The 17,002-nt window shown below is 36.7% G+C and overlaps 2 protein-coding genes across 2 annotated transcripts in view; one reads left to right on the top strand and one right to left on the bottom strand.

Moving 5' to 3' along the window:
* LOC133545089 (zinc finger protein 385A-like) overlaps window positions 1–17,002 on the top strand; it is an 83,319-nt gene that overhangs the window by 45,588 nt on the left and 20,729 nt on the right. The window contains exon 3 of the mRNA XM_061890422.1: window positions 1,834–1,944. Within this exon, the coding sequence (XP_061746406.1) occupies window positions 1,834–1,944 (111 nt within the window). The remainder of the gene's footprint in view (window positions 1–1,833; window positions 1,945–17,002) is intronic.
* The window catches only part of stat2 (signal transducer and activator of transcription 2), a 187,259-nt gene continuing 172,038 nt past the window's right edge, over window positions 1,782–17,002 (bottom strand). Inside the window, exon 27 of the transcript XR_009804723.1 lies at window positions 1,782–1,879. The gene's annotated coding sequence lies outside the window, so the exon portion shown is untranslated. The remainder of the gene's footprint in view (window positions 1,880–17,002) is intronic.

The raw sequence follows: 17,002 nt of genomic DNA, 5'->3' as shown, positions 1-17,002 counted from the left end.
TCTTTCCATTTACCGATAGTGCTTTTTATTTCGTCCCCCAACCGGAGTGCCATCCAGTCTTTTAGCCGTCCATAGCGTTCCTACTCATGTGGATTCCTCATTCATCACTCCAAGCAACGTTTGTAAGTTTTACAATATAACTACAACATTTCTTACTTACCAAACCGTCCCATGCGTGATGACTGTCGGGGTGTTCTCATGCACATTTGTACATGCATCGCAATTTGGACAATATTGAAAACGATGAGTAAACATCAATAATCAATAATCGATGTATTTATTGTAAATAAAGTAATGCCGACAGACTGCAGCGAGCCACCAAACTGAGAGATCCAACCAGCTTGTGGTCCAGTTTTGCACACATTTTTATTAATTCATTAAATGTGGGAATTAATTTACCTGTTTCTTATTCGAATTTTTTTTTTTTATGTTGCAAGTAAAAAACTCTTATTTAGTAGATCGAAAATAAATGCAAAACTGCATCAATTTACATAAATTAAAGATGCGTCAATAATCGATTTTTCATCAGATCATTGTAATTGTAATCGAATCCTGAGGTGCTCAAATATTCCCACCTCTAGTCGTTAGCATTAGCTACTATGCTAACACTTTTACTGGTGTCTGTGTTAGTATTATTAACTGGCAACGGCATTCATTTTGTATTGTTCCAGTTACACAAATTCCTCAGTAAACACACCAAAATGTCACCGTGGAGTTATTGAGTTTGTTTAGCTGATTGGAGAGCTTAACGATGACCTCTGTTTTGTTTGATCCGCCGTTTTACTGTCAGGTTATGGACACTGTTAGGAAACTACTAAAGGTATGTAAATAAAAATGCATAAAATATTTCGCTGTAAATTACTCATTTCGAAACCACGTGTGGAGGGAGGGGTGGCCAGCGCTGCTTGCAGGAGCGAAAGTCACCGCCTCTGTCCGTGGTACTGAAGACAGAGTGCCATCAGATGGGGGCGTGGCAGTGCTGATCAATCAATCAATCAATGTTTATTTATATAGCCCCAAATCACAAATGTCTCAAAGGACTGCACAAACCATTACGACTACAACATCCTCGGAAGAACCCACAAAAGGGCAAGGAAAACTCACACCCAGTGGGCAGGGAGAATTCACATCCAGTGGGACGCCAGTGACAATGCTGACTATGAGAAACCTTGGAGAGGACCTCAGATGGCGAGACACAGGTGATTAGATCTCCCAGGTGGTACTAGTTATCTAATCATCTGATGTCTTTAACAGTGAGCGGTCTGGGAGAGAGGAGGGAAAATTTGGATAAAATATATTTACATTAAAACCTGGTTAAAAACTGCACGCTTGGCTCCGGTGCTGAAATTCCACACTGCGCGGTGAATATAGGGGAAAATATCTTTTTCCTTGTAAAATTAAATGGCTGTGGCTAATATACTCAAAATACGGTATGTCTATTTTAGAATTATGTCAAAGAAAAGTGAAAAAGGATGTACAATATTTTTTTACAGGGGACATCTTTTGTTGCGGCGAAAATGAGTCATCAAAAGAATATATTTAAAAATACATACTCTGTATATACGTATTGTGTATTGTCACAAAGAGTTTTAAAAGTCTTTTTTTAGTTGGAGACAGTCTGTAATTTGGCCCTTCAGACCACAGGGCGAAACACAAGAACCACACCCGTGAAGGAAGTGCGGCCCAGACAGTAACAGCTGCAAAAAAAAAACCAAAAAACACACCATCTTGTCCACAGCACTCACCTCCGCAGTCCTTGTTCCTGCAGCTCCTGTGCCAACATCAAGTGTCGTCCTGTGTTGGTAACAATAGCTCTGTGCCCGCTCTCCTCAGATGGACCCCGTGCAGAAGGCTGTGATGACGCACACCTTTGGCCCCCCTGTGGTGAGGACAAAGCGGCCCATCATCTCCTGCAATGTCTGCCAAATCCGCTTCAACTCAGAGGTAGAAAAACTCAAATTTGTCTGTCGGGGAGCGACTAATTATTGTTTATTAATAATAATAATAATAATAGATTTCATTTGTAAAACACACTTTACATTGAGTAAACAACCCTCAAGTGCTACAGTGTATTAAAAAATAAAAATAAACCAGAATAATAATACAAATATAATAAAAATAAAAACTAGAACATCCTAATAGCTAGAACTCGTATGCCTATATCCATCAAAAGGTGTTTTTTTTTTTAAATAAAGGTTTTTAAGCCTTTTTTAAAAGCATCCACAGTCTGTGGTGCCCTCAGGTGGTCAGGTTGAATGTTCCGCAGGGGAGCAACTAATTATTGTTTAATAAAAAAGAAGAAAAAAAAAATAATAATAATAGATTTTATTTGTAAAAAACACTTTACATTGAACAAACCACCTCAAAGTGCCACAGTGTATTAACGAAATAATGATAGTAATAATAATAAAAAGATAATAAAAATAAATAAAATAAAAAATACAACAGCCTAATAGCTGGAACTAGTATGCATATATCTATAAAAAGGCATTTTTAAAAAAGAAACGTTTTTAAGCCTTTTTTTTTTATTTTAATAGTTTGTCAACTATTAAAATGAGTTGCATTTTTTTTTTTAATTTTAATAGTTTGTCAACTATTAAAATGAGTTGCATTTTTTTTTTTTTTTTTTTTTTAAAGCCTTTTTAAGAGCAGCCACATTCTGCGGTGCCCTCAGGTGGTCAGGGAGAGTGTTCCACAGGGGAGCGACTAATTATTGTTTAATAATAATAATGATAATAATAATAATAATAAGAATAATAATAGATTTTATTTGTAAAAAACACTTTACATTGAGCAAACCACCTCAAAGTGCCACAGTGTATTAAAAAAAATAACAATAGTAATAATAATGAAAAGATAATAAAAATAAATACAAATAAAAACTACAACAGCCTTATAGCTATAACTAGTATGCATACATCTATAAAAAGGTTTTTTGTTTTTTTTAAAGAAAGGTTTTTAAGCCTTTTTTTAAAGCATCCACAGTCTGCGGTACCCTCTGGTGGTCAGGGAGAGTGTTCCACAGGAAGCGACTAATATTTTTTTAATAATAATAATAGTATATTTTATCCGTAAAAAGCACTTTACATTGAGCAAACCACCTCAAAGTGCCACAGTGTATTAAAAAAAAAAAATAATAATAATAATAATAATAGTAATACTAATAAAAAGATAATAAAAATAAATAAAAATAAAAACTACAACAGCTTAATAGCTAGAACTAGTATTCATATATCTACAAAAGGGCTTTCCTAAAAAAATAGGTTTTCAAGCCTTTTTTAAAAGCATCCACAGTCTGTGGTGCCCTCAGGTGGTCAGGGAGAGCGTTCCGCAGACCGGGAGCAGCGGAGCAGAAAGCCCGGTCTCCCATAGTTCGTAGCTTTGTCCTTGGAGGTTGGAAGAGGTTAGCCTGTTTTTAGCGGAGGTGTCGTGTGGAGAATTTGGGAGTGAGTAGTTTTTTGACGTAGAGGGGGGGTGTTTCCATGGAGGCACTGGTGGGTTAGTAGGGATACTTTGTATTCAAGCCTGAGTGGAACAGGAAGCCAGTGAAGGGATTTGAGAGTTGGTGTGACATGGTCGTATTTCCGCACTCTCATCAGGATTTAGCGCAGAACTTCTCGAATAGTGGGGCAGCGCGATGCCTGGGGAACGAGCTTTATCAGTATCATGCAACATAATGCTTCAAACCCATCTTAGGAAAGACGTTTATCCTGACTTCCTCATTTTAATTTCAAAACCCCTGGTTTTCATTCTTTTCTTTTTTCTTTTTTCATTTATTTCAGGCAGTGACATAAAAAAGTACAAGGTAGACAACACATAATAATATAAATGAATATAATGCAAAAGGTAGAGTATGTAAGCATGATGATTTTTTTTTAGTTAAATGATATTCTTAATTGTGCTTCTAAATACATGTGATTGTTTATAGCAGGAGTCGGCTACTCAAAATGTTGAAAGAGCCATATTGGACCGAAAATAAAAATAAAAATCTATCTGTAGCCGCAAAATTTTTTTTAAATCATATTACATACATACACTGCAAAAACTGAAATCTAAATAAGATTAAATATCTCAAATAAGGGTGATATTTGCTTATTTTCTGTCTGGTAAGATAATTCTTCTCACTAAGCAGATTTTATGTTAGAGTCTTTTACTTGTTTTAAGGGTTTTGCTCCTAAATGATCTCAGTAAGATACTACAGCTTGTTTCCGACATTTTATGACCTATTTTGAGTAAAATATGCTTGAAACTATTTTTGTCCAAGTCTCCAAAACACACCCAGCAAAGGTGCACAGGAAGGCGGGGAAGAAGAGGGGGAAAAGGCGGCCAAAATGTTCAAAAGTCCAAATTGTGTCCTAAATACCTCCCCGGGGTTCCAGTCCCACGAGTCCCGCTGCCGGCCACACAAGTCCCGGGATACAAAAAATGTCCAAAACTCACCCAGCAAAGTCCCACGGGAAGTAGGGGGGGAAAAATTTGAAAAGTCGGCAAAAGTCCCTCAAAATTTTCAAAATACCTACCAAAGTTCGAGTCCCAACCGGGTTCGAGTTTGAGTTTGAGTGCACACTTGAACCCCGGTGGAACTTTTCAACATTTCCCCGACTTTTCTCACTTTTCTCCCCACCTTCCTGTGGGACTTTGCTGGGTGTGTTATGGACATTTTGGGCATCCCGCGACTTGCGCAGGATGCCCAACATAAGATTTTATACTTGTTTTAAGTGTTTAGGTCCTAAATGATCTCAGTAAGATATTACAGCTTGTTACTGAGATTTGATGACCTATATTGAGTAAAACACGCTTGAAACTAGAATATTAAATGTTGCAAAGCTGTGTCATTAACACAAGTATAAAACTACTTTTTAAAGTAAGAATTTCTTATTTCAAGAATGTAAAACAAAAATCATGACTTTGACACAATTGTTTCTCATATTAAAACAGATGACAGCCAAATGGACTTTGCCATTTTATTTTCAATGAAACAATAGAAAATACGTACTCGTATAGTAGTACACTTGTTATTAGTGAGAATATACTTATTTTAAGGTATTTTTGGGTTCATTGAAGTTAGCTAATTTTACTTATTTTGGAAAGTCTTGACAAGCCAAATTTTCTTGTTCTATTGGCAGATAATTTTGCTTAGTTCAAGTAAAATACCCCTCATTTTTGTTTTTTGTTTTCTTGTTTTTGAACACTGACTTTTTGCAGTGTCATGAGATATAAACAGAGGTGGGTAGAGTAGCCAGAAATTGTACTCAAGTAAGAGTACTGTTACTTTAGAGATTTATTACTCAAGTAAAAGTAAGGAGTAGTCACCCAAATATTTACTTGAGTAAAAGTAAAAAGTATGTTGTGAAAAAACTACTCAAGTACTGAGTAACTGATGAGTAACCTGTTTGTTTAATGTTGACGGCAACAAATAATGCACAAAAACATAAAAATAGCAATGAGCAAATTCATAGCCAGGAATATCTCTTAAGCAACTAAAACAATAATATATTTTAAATAATAATACATTGAAATAAAAAAATTAAGGCAAATTGAGCCACAATAACTTAACAGCACCATAGGCTCAGTAGGCATTCATCGATCGATTGATTGATTGATTGATTGAAACTTGTATTAGTAGATTGCACAGTACAGTACATATTCTGTACAATTGACCACTAAATGGTAACACCCCAATAAGTTTTTCAACGTTAATCAATTACTTAATAAATGACCAAGTCGAGGTGATCTACCTCTTTTATACATACACACACACACATATATATATATATATATATATATATATATATATATATACAGTATATATATATATACAAACATACACACACACATATCATATATATATACAGTATATAATTTATAGTTATTTATTTTGCCGTTTTTGTTGACATGTTAAAGGTGTTTTAATGAATATACATGCATGTTTAACATATAGATTCCTATCTTTCATGAAGACAAGAATATAAGTTGGTGTATTACCTGATTCTGATGACTTGTATTGATTGGAATCAGACAGTATAGTGCTGATAATGTCCACATTTTCAAATGATAGAGAAAAAAAGTTCCTCTTTTCTGTCTAATACCACATGAAAGTCGTTTTTTTTTTTTTTGGCATTTTATTCGTCCAGCTTCCATATTCGTTTTTATACACTTTACAAGAAATACATTGGCGGCAAACTCCATAGCTTGCTCGCTTGTTTGCGCTGGCTTTCGGAGACTCTTATTTTGTTAGCGCAGGCGCGATGGAGCGGCGCTTTTATTGTGAAGACAGGAACTGTGCGATCAGTCTTTAGGCTTTTGACGGGAAGTACGGTTGAAATAAAAACTGTCTTTTTTCCTTTGCACTTTTGATTGATTGATTGAAACTTTTATTAGTAGATTGCACAGTACAGTACATATTCCGCACAATTGACCACTAAATGGTAACACCCCAATAAGTTTTTAAACTTTTTTAGGTCGGATTCGACGTGTGACGGTCACGTGACCGCCTGGCTTTGCTTGATTGGTCCAACGTCACCAGTGAGTGCATTTGATTGGTGGAACGCAGGCATGCGTAGTTCCTACTTTGAATGCGTGTCTGACAAAATGAAAACAAACAAAGCGTGCATTAACAGATCGATAAAAAACAAAAAAGGAGCGAGTAACGAGCTGATTGTAGATAAATGGAGCGGAGTCAAAGTAGCGTTTCTTCTCTATAAATATACTCAAGTAAAAGTAAAAGTATGTTGCATAAAAACTACTCTTAGAAGTACAATTTATCCCAAAAGTTACTCAAGTAGATGTAACGGAGTAAATGTAGCGTGTTACTACCCACCTCTGGATATAAATTGACTTAAAAGGACTTAAAGGAAACTAAAGGAGCTCAAATATAGCAACAAACGAGGCATAGTAATGCAATATGTACATACAGCTAGCCTAATAGCATGTTAGCATCGATTAGCTTGCAGTCACGCAGTGACCAAATATGTGTGATTAGCACTCCACATAAGTCAATAACATCAACAAAACTCACCTTTGTGCACCCATGCACAACGTTAAAAGTTTGGTGGACAAAATGAGACAGAAAAAGAAGTGGCAGAAAACATGTCCTAGAAAGTCGGAGAAAGTTGTACATGTAAACAAACTGCGGTGAGTTCAAGGACCGCCAAAATTAGTAGGACAAAACGGCGCTCGCTAAATACTCGAATCAGTGAAGCATGTTTACTGTAAACAGTGTGCTTTATAACAATTAGGGAGGTTTGTGTCATGTTTGTCCGCCTACAGAAACCATACTAAAACAAAAAATATATTTTTTTCCATTTTTCATACATTTTTGAAAAAAGCTCCAGAGAGCCAGGAGGATGCCGACCCCCGGCTTATAGCAATGAAAGACTCGCGTGGTCATCATCCCTCAGCAGTAAATTTCCAGGAGACTAAAAGATTTACTCTGATGATATTTTAATGGAAGAGGTGTCCGATAAGAGCCAAAGGAGCCAAGTGAACTGCAGCGTGTCCTTGAAGCCGCACGAAAGCTGATTCGGCAGATTTTGACAGAGGGAACGCTGCCAACCTGAAGCAGCGTGACTGAAGGGCTAAAAATTTTAGCCCTTAAGTAGCTGCTGTCTCCGGTTGAAAACACTGATTTTACTGTTAAGCAGGGGTCTCAGACACGCGGCCCGCGGGCCAATTGCGGCCCGCGAGACGTTATTTTGCAGCCCCACCTTAATAAGAAAGTTTACTAAATTGCAATTTTAAATCTCGCGCGGAAGCATCATGTTAAAACGTCACGGTATGATGACAAGTGCGTGTGACGTCATGCATTGTAGAGGACATTTGGTTCCAGCACCGTTCACAGCTATAAGTCGTCTCTTTTCATCGCATAATTCCACAGTATTATGGACATCTGTGTTGCTGTTTTGCAATTTGTTCAATGATTAATGGAGACGTCAAAGAAGAAAGCTGTAGGTGCGAAGCGGTGTATTGCGGCCGCCTTTAAGCCTTTAGCAACACAAACACAGCCGGTGTTTCATTGTTTACATTCCCTAAAGATGACGGTGAAGCTTTACTATGGAACAAAGCAGTCAAGCGAACACAGTTGGATTGGACCACACACACAAAGTATTATGCAGCCATCATTTCGAAAGATCGTGTTTCGAAGAGGGTCCCTGTGAAGGGCAGAGATGGGCATCGCCACCACCCGTCGACTGGTGCTGAAGAAAGGTGCGGGGCCGACCTTCAGGTTGTACAGGTACGACCATATAATCTCACTAAAACACTAGTAACACAATAAGCAGATAAGGGATTTTCCATAATTATCCAAGTAAATTTGGCTAATAACATCTGAAACGCTCCCACTGTATAGTCTTTTTTATTTTTTCTAGTCCTTCACTCTCAATTTCCTCATCCAGGAATCTTTCATCCTCGCTCAAATTAATGGGGAAATCGTCGCTTTCTCGGTCCGAATCGCTCCAGCTGCTGGTGGCCATGATTGTAAACAATGTTCAGATGTGAGGAGCTCCACAACCCGTGACGTCACACGCATATCGTCTGCTACTTCCGGTACAGGCAAGGCTTTTTTTATTAGCGACCAAAATTTGCGAACTTTATCGTGGATGTTCTCTACTAAATCCTTTCAGCAAAAATATGGCAATATCGCAAAATGATCAAGTATGACACATAGAATGGACCTGCTATTGTCAGGCTTGCCATTGACAGTTTGTGTTTTAGTTTTTCCTCTGTGTGTGTTCAGTATTTCCTGTTTTTAGTTCCTGACAGTGCTCTTATTTTGTTTGCTGTTTTTTTCCCTGTGCGCTGTTTTCCCTGTTTGGCACCTGGCCACACCTGGTGTCAATCAGCCCGCTCCTATTTCTACCTGCTTTTGTCCTCCAGTCAGGACTGGATTATTGTCATGTCATGTCGCTCTTGTCGTAGTGCTACCGGTTCGTGTCGTGTCGTATCATGTCTTGTCAGTGCAGCGTTGCGGTAAGCTATATTTGATCGCGGTTTTTAGCTTACTGCTTTTTGTTCCCTGCTTTCAAGCTTTTCATATTACACGTACGACTTCTGTTTCCTGCTCGATACCTGCTAGCTTCCTCGCTAGGCCTTGTCACGCCAAATTTCTTCCCCCCCTACAAAACCTTCCCCCCCCATTTACTTCCGGGGTCATGATTAATACAGACGTGAAGTGAATAATATTTATATAGCGCTTTTCTCTAGTGACTCAAAGCACTTTACATAGTGACACCCAAAATCTAAGTTACATTGAAACCAGTTTGGGTGGCACTGGGAACAGGTGGGTAAAGTGTCTTGCCCAAGGACACAACAGCAGTGACTAGGATGGCGGAAGCGGGAATCGAACCTGCAACCCTCAAGTTGCTGGCACGGCCGCTCGACCAACTGAGCTATACCGCCTGTTTTGTTAACGCTATATATTATGAAAATATAAGGCTATATTATAAAAATATAAGGCTATATTATAAAAATATAACGCTATATTATAAAAATACAGACGTTTTGTTAACGCTATATTATAAAAATACAGACGTTTTTTTAACGCTATATTATGAAAAAAAATTAAAAAACAATTTCCAAACACAAGCTATGTGATGACACATTTACTTCCGGGGTCACGTTTCCTCTTATGTCATCCCATAGCCTGTGTTTGTAAATTGTTTTTTAATTTGTTTTTATAATATAGCGTTAACAAAACGTCTGAATTTTTATGATATAGCATTATATTTTTATAATATAGCGTTAACAAAACGTCTGTATTAATCATGACCCCGGAAGTAAAAGGGGGGGGGGGGGGTGTAGGGAGAAAAAATTTGGCGTGACAGCCTTTTTTTTTTTTGCTAGCTTTCATGCTAAGCTCTGTTTATTTTCTAGTTCCCATGCTAGCTCTTTGTTTGTTATCCGCCTCGTGTGCGCTTTTTGTTGTACCCCTTTTGGTTTGTCCTTGTTTTAGTATTTTTATTAAATCATGTTTTCTCACTCCATGCCTGCCTCCATCTCTGCATCTTGGGGTTTGTCACTAACTAACTCTGACAGCTATCCCCAATTAAATAAGAAAATCTCATTTCAGAAGGCCCTAATGTTAGTGCAGCCCACAATTTTTATATGAATGGTGCTTGACAGCATTGTTATTTGGGTCCAAAATGGCTCTTTCAACGTTCTGCGTAGCCTACCCCAGCATTAGTGGAAAAGCGGCAAATGAGTGAAAGCGACAGAGACGTTCCCATGGAGACGAGGGTTTTCTTCCGCGACACATGTCTGTCAGTGGGGCGGTATAGCTCGGTTGGTAGAGTGGCCGTGCCAGCAACTTGAGGGTTGCAGGTTCGATTCCCGCTTCTGCCATCCTAGTCACTGCCGTTGTGTCCTTGGGCAAGACACTTTACCCACCTGCTCCCAGTGCCACCCACACTGGTTTAAATGTAACTTAGATATTGGGTTTCACTATGTAAAGCGCTTTGAGTCATTAGAGAAAAGCGCTATATAAATATAATTCACTTCACTTCACTAATAACAGTCCCCGATATCCTGGACCAATTCAAACTGATTTTTTTATTGTTTCATTTGCATTGCTTCACACGATGAACACTACATATATTTCTATTTGACACTTTTTTTGCGCCCGGCTATTATACGGCGACTGCCGTGTTGCTGTAGGGAGGAAAAGCGGATCGACACACATTGCAGAAATAACATTTTCCATGCATGGGCTGAATACAAATACAAAGGTTTGTATGTGTAGCTGACAAAAGGTTCCCAAGTCTGATCAGGTTTTCAGGTTTCCTTTTGCATCTTGGTGAGCTGAGCCGTCAACACTTGACGGAGGCGGGGCTTGAACGTGAGCGTCCGAGAAGGCATGAATTATGTGTGGACATTTACGGCGCTTGTACAGTTGTCTTTGAAGGCACCGCTTTGAGTCATTGACCTTGGCAGAGGAAAACCTTTTGGAAACCGTGAGCGTTCTTTTAAAAGACCACTTACAAGGCATTAGCGTCTTTATAAGGATTGGAGTTAAAAACGTGTTGTAGTCCCGGCCAGAATTAAGAAAATACTCCAAAATGATTGCTTGTGTATAGTATTGATTCTGATTGCTTCCCTTTGTCCAATGTGCAGACATCCTCTAATAGAGGGGAGTCAAACATACGGCCCGTGGGCCGGATCAGGCCCGCCAACAGGTTTTATCCGGCCCGCCTGATGAGTTTGCCAACTATTAAAATTAGTTGCATTTTTTTTTTTTAATGAAAGAAACTTCTGTTCTGAATGTGTCCACTGGATGTCACAATAGCAATTTTGTTAGGACCAGCAAGAGCATGGGTGTCAAACTCTGGCCCGCCGTGTATTTTCATTTGGCCCTTGAGGCAATATCAAATTAATATTGGAGCTGGCCCGCCGGTATTATACAGCGGCGGTGTCGCTGTAACACCGCATTCAACGCTAATACTCATACTTGCTAACCCCCTCCATTTTCCAAGGAGACTCCCAAATGTCAGTGCCCCTCACGAAAATCACCAGGGGGCAACCATTCTCCCAAATTTCTCCCGATTCCCACCTGGACAACAATATTGGGGGCGGGCCTTAAAGGCACTGCCTCAAGCCTCCTCTAAAACCTTTCGTCACGTCCGCTTTTCCTACGTAGAAACAGCGTGCCGGCCTAGTCACATGATATATGTGGCTTTTACACACACACACGCTAATGCAATGCAAGTTTGGTCAACAGCCATACAGGTCACACTGAGGGTGGCCATATAAACAACTTTAAGACTGTTACAAATATGCGCCACACTGTGAACCAACACTAAAGGAGAATGACAAGCACATTTCGGGAGAACATCCACACTGTAACACAACATAAACACAACAGAACAAATACACAGAACCCCTTGCAGCACTACCTCCTCCTGGATGCTACAATATAAAGATTTATTATTAGCCTGTGGGAAAAGTTTATTTTTACATTTACCTGAGAAGGCTGCAAATAGAAAAGAGGCATTCAATTTCTATTTAAATTTGATTTGATATGCCATTGCTATTTTTTAATTATTAGTATTATTTGAAACTCGATTTTGCATGTCACTATAAAGTTATATAAGTCTCGCTTGTTCAATATTCAATGCAAAACTTGTTTGAGTCCCTATCAAAAGGTTAATTTGTTCAACCTTGGCCCCCGGCTTTGTTCAGTTTCAAATTTTGGCCCTACTCTGTATTTGAGTTTGACACCCCTGAGCAAGAGGTACAAAGTAAAGCGTGGAAACTTAAAAATTTGCCGTTTTGTGTCTTCCGCTTCAAACACATCATTATTTGGCACTCTTACTCCCCAATAATATCTTTGTGTGGGTTTTAAGAAGTGGTATCACCGAGTGTTGAAACCACTAACCAAAAACACAGCTAAGATTCAAAATAAAAGTCTGACATACTAGCCTGGCCTAAAATATAAACACATTCCAGGGCATACGTGCTAAATACTTGCCCTCTAAATTCAGAAGTGTATAAAGAGCCTGGGCGGCGGAGTCATCTGAAACCTGTGTGACGCTGCCCTGTCCTCTGCCGGGGGCCACTTCATTAAATACCCGACTCCTGTTCTCGCACGGTCCACAGGAACAGGAGAGGTGAGCATGTGGAGCACTCAGTTGAATACAGTACGGCCGCATCTTCCGCACCAAACACAAGAAAATCAACTTTTAGCTTGAAATTAATTTTTTGTCTTGAAAATCAACTTTTACCATGAAAATATTTTTTTTGTCTTGAAAATCAACTTTTACCTTGAAAATAATTTCTTGTCTTGAAAATCAACTTTTACCTTGAAAATATTTTTTTTGTCTTGAAAATCAACTTTTACCTTGAAAATATTTTTTTGTCTTGAAAATCAACTTTTAGCTTGAAAATAATTTTTTGTCTTGAAAATCAACTTTTACCATGAAAATATTTTTTTTGTCTTGAAAATCAACTTTTACCTTGAAAATAATTTCTTGTCTTGAAAATCAACTTTTACCTTGAAAATATTTTTTTTGTCTTGAAAATCAACTTTTACCTTGAAAATAATTTCTTGTCTTGAAAATCAACTTTTACCTTGAAAATATTTTTTTTTGTCTTGAAAATCAACTTTTAGCTTGAAAATAATTTTTTGTCTTGAAAATCAACTTTTACCTTGAAAATAATTTTTTGTCTTGAAAATCAACTTTTACCTTGAAAATAATTTTTTGTCTTGAAAATCAACTTTTACCTTGAAAATATTTTTTTTGTCTTGAAAATCAACTTTTACCTTGAAAATAATTTTTTGTCTTGAAAATCAACTTTTACCTTGAAAATAATTTTTTGTCTTGAAAATCAACTTTTACCATTGCAAGATGAATTGTCGTCCTTTTTCCATAATAATAACATTAATAATAATAATATATTCATTAAATCCCCGACTCCTGTTCTCGCACGGTCCACAGGAACAGGAGAGGTGAGCATGTGGAGCACTCTGTTGAGTACAGTACGGCTGCATCTTCAGCACCAAACACAAGAAAATCAACTTTTAGCTTGAAAATCAGCTTTTACTTTGAAAATATTTTTTTGTCTTGAAAATCAACTTTTACCTTGAAAATAATTTTTTGTCTTGAAAATCAACTTTTACCTTGAAAATAATTTTTTTGTCTTGAAAATCAACTTTTACCTTGAAAATATTTTTTGTCTTGTAAATCAACTTTTACCTAGAAAATAATTTTTTGTCTTGAAAATCAACTTTTACCTTGAAAATAATTTTTTGTCTTGAAAATCAACTTTTACCTTGAAAATAATTTTTTGTCTTGAAAATCAACTTTTAGCTTGAAAATAATTTTTTGTCTTGAAAATCAACTTTTACCTTGAAAATATTTTTTTGTCTTGAAAATCAACTTTTACCTTGAAAATAATTTTTTGTCTTGAAAATCAACTTTTACCTTGAAAATATTTTTTTTGTCTTGAAAATCAACTTTTACCTTGAAAATAATTTTTTGTCTTGAAAATCAACTTTTACCTTGAAAATAATTTTTTGTCTTGAAAATCAACTTTTACCTTGAAAATATTTTTTTTGTCTTGAAAATCAACTTTTAGCTTGAAAATAATTTTTTGTCTTGAAAATCAACTTTTACCTTGAAAATAATTTTTTGTCTTGAAAATCAACTTTTACCTTGAAAATAATTTTTTGTCTTGAAAATCAACTTTTACCTTGAAAATATTTTTTTTGTCTTGAAAATCAACTTTTACCTTGAAAATAATTTTTTGTCTTGAAAATCAACTTTTACCTTGAAAATAATTTTTTGTCTTGAAAATCAACTTTTACCATTGCAAGATGAATTGTCGTCCTTTTTCCATAATAATAACATTAATAATAATAATATATTCATTAAATCCCCGACTCCTGTTCTCGCACGGTCCACAGGAACAGGAGAGGTGAGCATGTGGAGCACTCTGTTGAGTACAGTACGGCTGCATCTTCAGCACCAAACACAAGAAAATCAACTTTTAGCTTGAAAATCAGCTTTTACTTTGAAAATAATTTTTTGTCTTGAAAATCAACTTTTACCTTGAAAATAATTTTTTGTCTTGAAAATCAACTTTTACCTTGAAAATAATTTTTTTGTCTTGAAAATCAACTTTTACCTTGAAAATATTTTTTGTCTTGTAAATCAACTTTTACCTAGAAAATAATTTTTTGTCTTGAAAATCAACTTTTACCTTGAAAATAATTTTTTGTCTTGAAAATCAACTTTTACCTTGAAAATAATTTTTTGTCTTGAAAATCAACTTTTAGCTTGAAAATAATTTTTTGTCTTGAAAATCAACTTTTACCTTGAAAATATTTTTTTGTCTTGAAAATCAACTTTTACCTTGAAAATAATTTTTTGTCTTGAAAATCAACTTTTACCTTGAAAATATTTTTTTTGTCTTGAAAATCAACTTTTACCTTGAAAATAATTTTTTGTCTTGAAAATCAACTTTTACCTTGAAAATAATTTTTTGTCTTGAAAATCAACTTTTACCTTGAAAATATTTTTTTTGTCTTGAAAATCAACTTTTAGCTTGAAAATAATTTTTTGTCTTGAAAATCAACTTTTACCTTGAAAATAATTTTTTGTCTTGAAAATCAACTTTTACCTTGAAAATAATTTTTTGTCTTGAAAATCAACTTTTACCTTGAAAATATTTTTTTTGTCTTGAAAATCAACTTTTACCTTGAAAATAATTTTTTGTCTTGAAAATCAACTTTTACCTTGAAAATAATTTTTTGTCTTGAAAATCAACTTTTACCATTGCAAGATGAATTGTCGTCCTTTTTCCATAATAATAACATTAATAATAATAATATATTCATTAAATCCCCGACTCCTGTTCTCGCACGGTCCACAGGAACAGGAGAGGTGAGCATGTGGAGCACTCTGTTGAGTACAGTACGGCTGCATCTTCAGCACCAAACACAAGAAAATCAACTTTTAGCTTGAAAATCAGCTTTTACTTTGAAAATAATTTTTTGTCTTGAAAATCAACTTTTACCTTGAAAATAATTTTTTGTCTTGAAAATCAACTTTTACCTTGAAAATAATTTTTTTGTCTTGAAAATCAACTTTTACCTTGAAAATATTTTTTGTCTTGTAAATCAACTTTTACCTAGAAAATAATTTTTTGTCTTGAAAATCAACTTTTACCTTGAAAATAATTTTTTGTCTTGAAAATCAACTTTTACCTTGAAAATAATTTTTTGTCTTGAAAATCAACTTTTAGCTTGAAAATAATTTTTTGTCTTGAAAATCAACTTTTACCTTGAAAATATTTTTTTGTCTTGAAAATCAACTTTTACCTTGAAAATAATTTTTTGTCTTGAAAATCAACTTTTACCTTGAAAATATTTTTTTTGTCTTGAAAATCAACTTTTACCTTGAAAATAATTTTTTGTCTTGAAAATCAACTTTTACCTTGAAAATAATTTTTTGTCTTGAAAATCAACTTTTACCATTGCAAGATGAATTGTCGTCCTTTTTCCATAATAATAACATTAATAATAATAATATATTCATTAAATCCCCGACTCCTGTTCTCGCACGGTCCACAGGAACAGGAGAGGTGAGCATGTGGAGCACTCCGTTGAGTACAGTACGGCCGCATCTTCCGCACCAAACACGAGAAGAGGCTCAAGCAAGTCAAGCCTCTGCTATGCGCGGCGTTGTCTGATCCCCACCTGCTCGCCCCGTACGTCTGTTCTGCGACATATTCCAGAAATTCTCAGAGTAACTTGAGAGGCTGGGAACTTTCTGCAGCGTTAATAAACAACAAAGGCATCATCTGCAATCATGAGTGTTTAAGGTGCTCCCGATCAAAGGCTGCTTCTTTATTTTGAGTTACCCGCACATTTTTCTGACGCCTAAAGGAAGCCGGTGGGCGACAGAAGTAGAAGTACCGGAGACTAAGTGATTGATGCGACCACTCGGAATAAAGTGCCTCTCGCTGCCGCACTCCAGCCCCAACATGTTGTAATTCTAACATTGCCAATTCATCTCAGGCCACGGAGGACGTATAAGCCTGCCAGTGTTCAGTCCTGCTGCAATGGCTGACGTCACGCCAATGCTGCATTAGCCGGCGTCACCACTGCAGCACCACGGCGGACACACGGGGGCCGCGCTCCGTTCGAGTCCGCGAGTTCCAATCAGCTTGCGACGACACACTCCCCCGGGGCTAGAGTTGGGTCCCCTGTTTTAGTTTCCGTTTCACACTCGGTGGGGTTTCACCGAGTCATCTGTCGCCTTGTCTCCACCTAGCCAGCGTCTTCCCAACTCCCCCCCCCATGCTGCTGCCTGTACCCGATTTGTCTGAGACCAGCTTGCTCCGTTTTCTGTGCCTTTGTCGCTTTATAGATAAAACATCAAAGCACATCCTGCTTAGAGAGAAAAGGATTTCAGGGACATTCACTTGCTCGCATTTTCTCCCCTTTCTCCCCTTAATCCTTCTTTCCATATTTTTCTCAGCTTACAGTTTCGCACTTCATTTATATTTG

Source organism: Nerophis ophidion, linkage group LG02, assembly GCF_033978795.1.
Source record: "Nerophis ophidion isolate RoL-2023_Sa linkage group LG02, RoL_Noph_v1.0, whole genome shotgun sequence".
Lineage (NCBI taxonomy): Eukaryota > Metazoa > Chordata > Actinopteri > Syngnathiformes > Syngnathidae > Nerophis > Nerophis ophidion.
This window is presented reverse-complemented; position numbering and strand designations above follow the sequence as displayed.